General features: G+C 37.9%; 1 protein-coding gene across 1 annotated transcript; it reads right to left on the bottom strand.

The window, feature by feature from the left end:
- On the bottom strand, window positions 7,855-11,266 carry LOC109823636 (probably inactive leucine-rich repeat receptor-like protein kinase At3g28040). The gene is made up of 2 exons (XM_020389921.1): window positions 9,561-11,266; window positions 7,855-9,489 (listed from the first exon to the last, which is right to left on the bottom strand). Exons 1-2 carry the CDS (start codon window positions 11,111-11,113, stop codon window positions 8,022-8,024), a joined length of 3,021 nt encoding a protein of 1,006 aa, XP_020245510.1. The 5' UTR covers window positions 11,114-11,266; the 3' UTR covers window positions 7,855-8,021.

The following is a 12,181-nucleotide window of genomic DNA, read 5'->3' as shown; positions in this document are numbered from 1 at the left end:
TGTCGCGGTCGACCGCCACAGTCGGCCGCAAGAAATTTTTTCAGTTTTGTTATCGGGTTTCGGTTTTTGTTTGTGAACTTTTCTATACCCGAACGATTCACCACCTTTGATCTTATTTGTGAGCCGATCCAAGCCATTCTTTCTTCCTCTCATAGACCCGACCCTTTCCAATCCCCCTCATTCGAAAATTTTCGCCAATTCTGTCGATTTCTCCTATGGTTACCTGTCACTCTTCGTCGATCGACCGCGGATCTCTCTTCATTAATCTTAGTTGGGATTTGATTGGGTAATCTCTCCTCTCATCTCCTGATTTCATTTCACTACTCTAGAGTTTCAATCTTTCTATTCTAGGGTTTTGGTTTAGGGTTTGTTCCTTCGTGTTTCTTGTTGCTCTTATCTTAAGTACATGCCTCCTAAAAAGAAATCTAAGCAAGATACTAGTTCTTCATCATCTATTGCCTCTAACTATGAGGATTTTCTACTGTTCAAATCCCTAGTTAAGAAATATAGAAAACTTTGTAAGTTGAAAATTCTACCTAGTAGGTATATCAAATATGAGGAATTAGCCATCTATAATATTCATGAGATTTTATCTGCTGTTGGTTTGCATGAACTGTTAGATGTGGAACGTAAGGTTCCTTATTACCCATTTCTTGTTTATCTGTTTTATGCAAACCTATCTATTTCATCTTTAGCTGATGGTCTTTAAACCATCAATACATCTGTTAAGAATATTCAGATTTCATTTTTTGCTGACGAGCTTGCGGGAATCCTTAAGATCCCGTCGAGTGACGTTGAGCTCATGTCTATTGAACAAACCGATCAGGATGTGAACGATAATATGTTTAAGCCCTGTTGCTCCTATCCTATGAACAACAAAACACTTAATCCCACTGCCAAAATTATCACACGTATTGTTGCTCAGAACCACATTCCCAAGACTGATAGCTTTGAACACTTTGCTCCTGACAAAGTCAATGCTGTATATGCTATTTTTACCAAGATAAAAGTAAATTGGGCAAATATTTTTCTTAAAAACATGGCATGTAAGCATTTTAAGTTTCTACCATTTGGTTGCTTCATCACTCTTATTCTTCAACACTTCGGTGTTGCTCTGTCTCATGAACCCAAAATTGATCCTAGTAAAGAATATTTTGATAGAGTTTTCCTCTCTCGAATGCAACTTTCAGACTCTTTATCTGATCCTACAAAACCATCATCTTCCCGTTCTCGGTCTAGAGCTTCCACTATTTCAGCTTCTGGGGTCTTTGACCGACTAGATCGTCTTGAGACTCAAGTCTCAAGTATTCAAAAGGATGTTAGGACTCTTCTCAGCTATCAGCGTCAGTCTCTTGGGATTCAGGATCCCTCTTCCAGCTCTGACACCGGTTCTGAAGAGGGCTCTGATGAAGGATCTGCTTCTGATTCGGGATCTGGCTTAGCATCTGAATCTGATGATGGTGGTGACTGATACTTGGGTTTATGGATTGATATTTTGTAGAATTGAAACTGGATATTTAACTTTTGTTTTGAAGTTGTAATAACTTTATGATTTTTGGTTGAAAACTTTGTGTCTTGTGAAACTATTTCTATTTATTGTAGTTATGATAGCTTATGACTATCTTTTTATGGCTTTTAGATCCTCTGAACAATGTATTGTGATTATGATAGCTTATGACTATCTTTTTATGGCTTTTAGATCCTCTGAACAATGTATTGTGAAAACAGGCTGTTAAGGATGCTATTTAGATCCTCTGAACAATGTATTGTGAAAACAGGCTGTTAAGGATGCTATTTGTGTTAAAAATTTGGTTTTTTTTGTTTATGATTTTAGTAGCTTGTTAATATGGTTATGGATGTTTATGGATGTTTATGAATGTTTATGATATTTATGGATAGTTATGGATGTGTAGCTCCCATATATGTTTTTCTTTTTATTTGTTATGTCATTTATACAAATTGACAGAGGGAGCATTGATCATTCAATTTGTGCATGAATGTAGGGGGGAGCGTTGCTCCTATTTTATTTTTTCCCTTTATGATGTTGTCAAAGGGGGAGAAAAACTACATATTATTGTTTAATTTATTGGTTTATTCATGTTGATGGAGAAAAGCACATGTAATGTTGTTTAGTTATGTAGTTTATTCATATGTGGTTTATTCATATGTAACTACATGATTTATTTGGTTTATTCATATGAATTTTATATCATTAAATAAATTGTTTGCCATCATCAAAAAGGGGGAGATTGTTGGCCCTATGAGTTTGATGATGATTTGTCAAACAATTTATAGCTAATATGTTTTCTAGTTTTGTGGTTTGTTTTTCTCTTTACAGGAATTCAACACATGGCAATCAAGAGTTAAAGATTTAAGTTCATGTGTGTGCATTCACCTAGGTATAAGAGTAATTTGCTTACATATATTGTATGATTATATTTAAGCTCAATATGTAAACACAACACACGTTTGACCTTTTATATCATACAAATGATTTTTATCAAACTTTGTTACAATAGCTTTTATTTCATGTTTACATCTCTTTCATACTTCATTATATATATATAATGTATGCATGATACATATATACAAGTTTACAAGTAATAGTTCAATTTTCATGTTCACGAAAAACAGGTTTTCTGAATACTTTTCAAAAACAGTAAGTTTTTAAAAACAAAAATTGCATTTCCAAAAATTCCATTTTAAACATGTTTATTTTATCTTTTAAAAACTTTTTCTAAAGTTTTACTATTTTTGGAAATGATTTGATATTTTTTATGTATTTTCAAAGTCAGCCAAAAACAGGTTCAAAACCTGATTTCAGCATGTATCAGTTTGTGGTCGACTGCCAGTAATTCTTTTTCAATTATGCCCTTTATTGGATCGCGGTCGACCGCGGTGGTCGATCGTGGCTCAATCCAGAGACTTTTACGGTCGACCGCCACGGTCGACCGCCATGGTCGACCGCCATGGTCGACCGCCACTATTCGCCAGCTTTTTGTGCTTCGTAGTCGACCGCCATTTTCTCACGGTCGACCGCCGAACTCATCATTGTTTTGTAACGGCTATATTTTGATTTGATTCTCTGGGGTTATTTTGGTCTTTTCTTTGTTGTTTTGGCTGATGTCTTGAGTGGATATAAATACCCCATTGCTCTTCTCTTTTAATAACCAAGAGTTTGTTTTACAGTGAGTTTTTAACAAAAGATTAAGAGCTGTTTAAGCTGATTTTTGGTTGTCTGTTTCAAAAGATGTTTTCTACAACAAAAAGAGGCTTTCAATTCCAACTGAGGATCCTATCCTCATCATTATCAACTGTTCTTCTTGTTTATTGAGAAGTTTTCTAAACTCTTTCTTATATAGCTTATTGATTAATTTTCATAACTTAGCTATATTTAATTGAGTTGCATATTGTCTACTCACTGTTATCACACACACTATATTGAGCTTATAATATTTCCATACTATATATTGTTGGGTAGTGGTGTGTGATTTAGTGAGAGTAAGCTTCATTGTGTTCTCATTTATTATCGAGAACAAATCATTGTATCTAACCATTATTGTGAGTATCACTTGTAATACACTTGTACACCGAGAGAAGTGTGAGGCGTGAGACGGGGTCGAATCTAATAGGAGTGGCGTCGGTTGACGAACCTAGGAAGAGGTTGTATCCGAGAACTTGAGAAGGAGGACACATGCTAGGTTCCTACACTTAGTGTGTAAAGTGTGATTACATAGTATTTGTTGTGTGAGAGTTTTCGGTAAACTTGTAAACCGAATGTGTAGAAGTTCCGGCTTCCAAACCGGATTGTGATAGTGGAGATCTCCTCGAGGTGAGGAGCGGGGACGTAGGTCGTGGTGACCGAATCTCGTAAACATTTCGCGTGTTTGTGTTTTGCCTAGCATATATTTTATTAGTGCTTATTCATATCATTCTTGTTCATATCCATTTCATATATTTCGTGCAAGAACAAATTAATCAATATAATTTTAATTGGCATTTAATTAGGATTAGATTAGCATAAGACTCTAATCACCCCCCTCTAGGGTCTAACAGACTCTCACTCACCTCTTTGGTCTTGTACACCGCATTCTCATGGAACACGACGTCACGACTATGCAACACCTAGCGCACGTCATGATCCTAGAAACGGTACACATACTCATATTCTCCATAGCCGATGAAAGAGAGCTTCTTTGACTTTCGATCAAGCTTTGACCAGTCTGTAGAATTTGTCATGACATAGGCGTCATAACCAAATACTCATAAGTGATCTAGCTTCAGCTTCTTTCTAGTCGAAGCCTCCTTAAGTATCCCATAACTGAGAGCCACGGATAGCCCGCGGTTGATTAAGTTTGCAGCAGTATTGACAGCTTCGGCCCAAAAACTCTTGGGTAATCCGGAATGGATCCTCATACTTCTGGCGCGCTCCAAGATAGTGTGATTCATACGCTCCGCCACTCCGTTGTTCTGAGGTGTACTTGGGATGGTCTTTAGTCTCCTAATCCCATGGGATGAGTAGAAGTTCTCAAACTCTTGGCTACAATACTCGCCTCCATTATTAGACTTTAGGCACTTCAGCTTATTGCCTATTTCGCCCTCCACACAAGCAAGTCACTTCTTGTAAATGATAAAAATATCTAACTTGTGCTTCAAGAAGAACACCCACAGTTTTCTAGTAGCATCATCAATAAAAGTGAAAAAGCAAAGGGAGTTTCCAACAGATAAGACTAACGTAGGTCCCCACACGTCGGTGTGCACTAACTCTAATTTTTTCAGTTTTAAAGCTGATTCGGTCTTGTTGAAGCTCACCTTCTTTTGTTTGCCTAGGATGCAGTCCCCACAAAAAGTTAGATTAATCTTGTTCAGACCCAAAATCCTCTCTCCCGTGACCATAATCTGTACCCCCTTCTCGCTTATGTAGCCAAGTCGTCGATGCCAAGTCATGCAGTCGACAGATGATAATGATGATGCTAGTCCTACGGCAAGCAAGCGGTCGATCTTCCCATTAGAGATGTAGAGAGACCCTTGCATTTTCTATGTACCACTACTAGGGCACCCTTGGACACCTTTCGGGGAGAATGTAAAACCCCATAAAATTTTGAAAAATTATTTTAAAATGATAAAATATGAGTTTTATTATGTTTGAAACTATTTTGGGATGAATTAGCATGTTTGAAATTGATTTGAGATCTAATACGTACATATATGTGAGTATCATGCACAAAATATATCAAAACCTGTAAGTTGGATTTTCGTTCTGGTCGATCGACCGATGAGAACGACCGGTCGACTTATGTGTAGTTATCGATCGACCAATTTTCACAACCGGTCGACCGATGACTACCCATTTTCGGGTAGGATTCTGTTTTGGGTCAGGATTTGTTTCGGTTCGTGTTTGTTTGCATATATAAGAGTATATATATCTGAAATTTCCATTTTTCTTCATATTTCACGTGGACATTAGCCACCCTCTCCCCTCAAAACCCTAGAACTTATTTTGTGAGTTTTGAGAGCTTTGAGAAGCAAAAATAAAGAGGAGGGCGAGATACGTGACTGTTGGTGAAGGAGAATCGTGGCACTTGCATTCATGGGCATTCAACACGAATTTTGAGGTGAGTTTCATCTTCTCCAATCCCATCCCATTTTTATTTGGTTTTATTGGATTTCCAAAATCTATTTTTGAATAAAGATCACACTTTTGAATATATATGATGTAATAATTTGATCTTTTTTATTTAAATAGATATAAAATGGATTCTCTGATTTGGGTTTAAGTTTTGAACGTGATCTAACATGAGAATTTTTCTAAGTTATCATTTCCATGATGATTTTACAAGTATAATCATGTTAGGGTTAGTAATTTTCCTTTAAATACTTATATTTGCATTTTTATATAGCAGAATAAACCCTAAGTACATTAAATCAAGTTTTAGACATTAGTTTTCTTGAAATTTTTTTATTTTTGATGGATTTCGACTGAAACCAACTCATGTCAGAAAACTGAGAATTTGGTTCTGATCGGTCGATCGATATTGATTATCGCTCGACTGATTGTGGTTGGTCGGTTGACCGACATAAAAAATCGGTTGACTGATGGAGATGATTTGTGTGTGCACGTTTATGTACGTTGCTGCCAGTCGACCGAAGGGCTATTGTCGGTCGACTGATCTGAGTTATGTTGTGTAGGTTGTTTTTGCCAAATGAGTCAATCGTGAACACGAAGTACTAGCCCACACATCGATACACGTGCTTGGCCACTAGAATACACATATTGGGTCTGCGTTCGTACGAGAGTTTAGAGGTGCATGATTAAACATTTTGAGTTTGTCATGATAGAGGGTGACGTATAATGCATTTCATGATAGATTGGATGCTTGAGTGGGGTTAGTTGGTATCCCGCAATGAGACCGCAGATGGACTATACTCAGAGTGCGTTAGTTGGTATACTACAATGAGACCATAGTAGACTTCACTCTGTTATGCATCATTATTTTCAGAATAGGTTCATATGCCTATTTTCGCAGGGCGATTGAGTAAGGTAGTGAGCTACAGATATTGTAGGCGCCTTACTCAGCATCATTATTTTTTGTATAGAGAATCACATAGTTTTGTATTTATGCTTCCATGATATCTACCCCGACTGTGGGGTATAAGACTGAGGTTGTCATACACGATGTATACTATGAGAGATTCTTTTACCAAATTTTGATCCTTGTTACTGTGCCACTTACCCAAGAGTAGTGTGAGGTATTTTGACACGACTTGTTTGGATGAGGTTTGATATTGTATTTTATTCTTGTTGTTTATTGTATTCATAGGATCTTGGAGTTGGGATTAAGCGATTCGCAATTTGAGTCATGGTATATACATGAGCGTTTTCTTATTTGGATTATTTCGCTCGACATACTAAATTTCGTGTTGTGGATTTCTAAATCTTAGTTCCTCTTAGTTCAGGATAGATGATCTATATGTCTATATATACTAACTTATATTATTATAGTCCTAACCCCCTTCCTCCTGGGGGCGATGGAGATGATCCCGCTAACGCTTTGACGCTCTTTGATTCTATTTCTTTTAGGCAGCGAGTCAGGGGCACGGAGAGTCGTAGGTTGATGGAAACTCAACTTCGCTCACCGTATTTTATTTAGTAGAGAGTTAGTACTCCACAGTGAACATTTATGAGTTTAGTTTTTTTTAAAGGTGTATTTCATGTTGGGGGCTGAGTGCCTTAATACTGTATTCAGTTGACTCTTGTCTTCAGAGATGTATTATTCTTATTTCAGATTATCCGATGCATTTTATTTCTTTGTTGGAACATGATTTCAGTTATTTATGATATATCTTCTTCACATTGTGACCCTTATATTCTTTCCTTTGTTATATTTGCTTGTACCTGCACTGTTTTTATTTAATTCCACTAGAGAGATATTACTGTGATGGTGAAACATGTTATTGCATAGTGTTGGGTGCATAACACATTTGACATCCTTTAGTTCACCTTAAACTGCAGCCTCGTGTGAAACCAGGGGCGTCACACTGAATTATAACACAGACTGTTCGATTCGGCCAGTATTATCCTCAATTGGATACTTGTTGACTTGTGTGATGGTCTTATGATAAGGAGTAATTCAGCTATGTTCTAGATCAATGCCACTCAAGTTATACTTGTTGATTTATGTTTAGGTGCATTTGCCAGCAAATTCTAGAAAAAATTTTGCTGCCTGTGAACCTTTATAGTAGGAGTCACTATGCAGTAATGACATATGAATAAGCTTGATCTACAGTTTAAAACTAGATCACACACACTAAAGTTTTAAAAGAAAGAAAATCTAGGGATATTGCTCCAAAAAATGAACAGAGCAGGAGTTATTGAGTAATGGAAGCCATCTAACCAGCAACAAAGAGATATGCATCAAGCCACAGGTGCCCCATAGCCACCAAGCTAAGCAACAATTCATACAATTTCAAGCCAAATAAAAGAAACAAACAGTACTACACCGCCGAAAACTAATCAAGAATCAAAATCCTTCCATTCCCTCCAAAGCCACAGGAGTCTTAATAACCTGCAATATCTGCACAACCTCAGCCATCGTGGGCCTACTCGATGGTATCTGTGACGCGCACACCAACCCCAGCTTCAGCACCGGCAGCACTTCCTCCTCCGGAAAGTCCCCCATCATTTCATCGACGCAATCCAACACATTCCCTTGCTCCAGCATCAATCTCACCATATCGATCAATATCACAACATCATCCTCCCCATAGACTACAGGTTTCTTTCCAGTCACCAATTCAAGAACAACTACACCGTATGCATAAACATCACATTTCTCGTTGATTCTCAGGCTTTGGCATGCTAGCTCGGGCGCGACGTAGCCAACTGCAGTCTGAAATCGACTGCTCATTATGTGCTTGTCAAGCTTCGGTAACAATTTGGCTAGCCCGAAGTCTGAAACCATTGGATTGTCATTTGAATCAAGAAGGATGTTGCTTGGCTTGACATTGTAGTGTATGATCGAAGGACGGAAGGATTGGTGAAGGTAAGCTAGCCCTTTTGCCATTCCTAGCACGATTTTGAACCGATTAGGCCATGGAAGAGGATTATCTGACTTGTACAGTCTTGATTGTAGACTTCCATTGTGGGCATAATCTGATAGTAGTAGCTGGAGTTGAGGAGTCCAGTAGTAGCCTTTGACCGGCATGACATTGGGATGCCTTGCTTTTGCTAGAACTCGAACTTCTCTATCAAAATCTTCGTGGTAAGGAACTATGTTCGGGGTTAACAACTTCTTGATTGCAACGATCCTTCCTTCAGCTATCAATGATTTGTAGACAGTCCCAAATGCGCCTCTTCCAATTTCGACTGCTTTGTTAAGTAACGATTCAGCACTGACCAAATCTTCTGACTTCAGATTGCTTCTGGAGCCAAACAACACAGTCTTACCAATTGCAGGACTGCTTGATTTCGTCGAGCTTGAGCAGATGCTTTCTAGTGCATTCTCCAATAGCCCAATCCTTCGTCGGGCAGAAATATTGAGCAGACTCACAACTAAAACCCCGAAGACTATCAACAAAGCAGCGGAAATCGCAACAATGGTCGACACACTAAAGAACCTCCTATGCCTAGGTGACATCGGGCGATTCGTGTTAACTATGTTGTTATTATCACCGTTGATGTAAGCATTCGGATCAAGGACTAATGGTTTTGGGACATTCATCCTACAGGGCTCAGCGACGAGGGGAGAGCAGATGCCTAAATTTCCTCCAATTGCAGTTCGATCTAAGCTTTTGAAGATGCCACCCATAGGGAGCCTACCGATGAGCTGATTATGCGAAATGTTGACAGCAAGTAGATTTTCAAGTGTTCCGAGCTGTTGAGGGATTTCTCCCGTCAAGTTGTTGAACTCCAACTTGAGGATTTCTAGCTTCTTCAGCTGGGACATTTCTGCAGGAATCGGGCCGCTCAGTTCATTATGTGATAAGCTCCTGCATACAAAATCAAGAAATAAGAATTATAGAACCTCAATAAAAGGACTAAGAATGCAGCTACTACTTACAGCAAGTAGAGAGAGGAGCAATTCCCAATCTCATTAGGTATATGACCATTCAATAAATTACCATCCAACTGAAGGACTGACAGGCTCCCAGATTCACAAAGATCTCCTGGTATAACACCAAAGAATTTGTTATCGCGAAGATCCAATACCGATAAGTTCCTAAAGGATCCTAGCTCTGGAGGCAGCTGAGACCATAGGCCATTCCATGAAAGATTCAGGTAATTTAAATTGAAGAACAGTGCCATCTCTGACGGAATTCCACCCGTTAGCCTATTGTTAGACAAATCAAGCCATCGAACATTGCTTGCCAGTTTGCTCGAAACTGCAGGAACTGCTCCAGTGAGATTGTTTGATGACAAGTCCAGAAATTCAAGTTCTAGGTCAAATAAGCTATGTGGAATACTCCCGTTCAGCTGGTTCGCCTTCAACCGGATCTCTTTAAGTTTAGTACATTCAGATATTGATTCGGGAATTATCCCAGTGAGGAAATTATTTTCCAAACTCAAATTGTTCAAATCTTTTAGCCCCTTTAATGAATCAGGCATTGGACCAACAAGCTTGTTGCCTGACAAGTCCAAGTGTTTGAGCGAGCTAAGATTGCCAATCCAAGAGGGTAAATGGCCAGAGAACTTGTTCATTGACAAACTCAAGAAGGACAAAGAGAAAAGCGACCGCATTGTATAAGGAATAGCTCCGTCGAACATGTTTCTGCTAAGGTCGACGCTGTAAAGATGAGGACAGAGGCCAATGCCAATTGGAATTGGCCCTGCGAATCGATTTCCATTCAAGTGAATAACTTTCAGATTATGCACACTGGCAATCCCTTCAGGGACTGGTCCAGACAGTGAATTGTTTGACAAATCAAGAACTCTCAGCCTTGTCAACGGCCAGATTACTCTGGCAAAATCTGGTGACCCAGAAAGCCTATTGTTCGAGAGATTCAAATGAAGCAAGAACCTGCATTGCGACATCGAGGAAGGAATACGTCCAAGAAACTGGTTGTTCGACATCGAAAGGAATCGAAGAGAAGAGCAAGCTGATGAAGAGAACAGGGACTCCGGAATCGGCCCAGAGAGCAAGTTTCCGCTAAGATCGAGTGACCTGAGTGTAGGAATGCGACCAAGATCATCAGGAACGGACCCAGACAAGAGGTTATTGGAAAAATCAAGAACTCTGAGGCTACGCAATAGTGAGAGTCCAGTAGACATAGAGCCAGAGAGATTGTTGCTGCTGATGAAGAGAGACTGAAGAGATTGAAGCTTGTCGAGGCCACGGAAGAGAGGAGGACCACCAGAAAGGGAGAGGGATTCGAGAGAGAGGCGAACAACGCGGGATGTTGAAGGGTCGCATTCGACGTGATGCCACGAGCACGGGCTTGCGTCAGAGGCAGTCCATGAGGAAAGAGCTGAGGTTGGATCTTCGACAGAGGATTTGAAGGCGATGAGGCCGAGGACTTCGTCGTTAAGAGCAGCAAAGAAGTCCTCAGAGAGCACTGTGGAAAAGAAGAGGATGAAGATGAAGAGGCAGACAATTCTCATTTTGTCCATGTACATTTAGCAGTATTTTTTTCTGGGGTTTTTGTTATTGATGATGGTTTTGGTTGGCCATTGATAGCTTTTGTGAGAGAGAGAGAGAGAGAGAGAGAGAGAGATGGAGAGTCACGTTGCGCGATACTGTAAAGAGAGCTGGATGGAGTGAAGAAATTACGGTGAGTTGCCAAAGCAAGTTGTTGATAATAAGACAGAGCACGAGAAATGATAGTGGAAAAAAGATAGATAATTTTTGGAGATTTGTTGGGAGTGTGGGGGTGTGGGAGGAGGGTTGGATGCGATTGTATTTTTAGTATTTTCATGGTGTTTTTGTTAAAAGCTTAGAAACCATAATGCTTTACTGAGCTGTATAATGTTAAGAATAAAAAATATGACACGTATCTCAAAACACTAAAAATGTATTTCAACTTTGGTATTTGTGTTTTGAGTCTAAAGGGTGTTAATTTGACGTTCAATATAGTGTGTTAATAATATATTCGTTACATAATATAATATAATATAATGTAATATAATATAAATATAATATATTCTTTACATAATATAATATAATATAATGTAAATAATAATATAGTATTAAACTATTAATATTTAAATAATAGAATATATTATTAATATTTGAATAATTTATTATAAAACATATGAAAAAAATTTATTAAAAACTTTTACATGTTATGTAATAATACTTAATAGTAAAATAATAACTTGTCAAAATCTAAAAATATTAAATATGAATATATTCAATTTAATCTTAATAAATTGTACAACAAATAATACTATTATATGTTGTAAAATAATAATCAAAATAATTATATATTATAAAGTAAATAATTTACAATAGATATTAATATAAAAATTGTTGTAATATACTAAAGAATAAAATAAGAGACAAGAGACAAGAGAAGAATAGAGATTGTAATTTTATTCACATCCTTCCATTTCCATACATCGTACAATTTATAGATAACGATGGAATACAAAATGACATGAAGTTAATAGTTCACATACAAAGTAATGTCCACATACATTTGTCTTTTAGATATCAACAAAATATCTTTTAGATATCAACAAAAT

Source organism: Asparagus officinalis, chromosome 9 (genome assembly GCF_001876935.1).
Source record: "Asparagus officinalis chromosome 9, Aspof.V1, whole genome shotgun sequence".
NCBI lineage: Eukaryota > Viridiplantae > Streptophyta > Magnoliopsida > Asparagales > Asparagaceae > Asparagus > Asparagus officinalis.
Note: the sequence above shows the minus strand (reverse complement) of the source record. Positions and strands in the feature narration are given on the sequence as shown.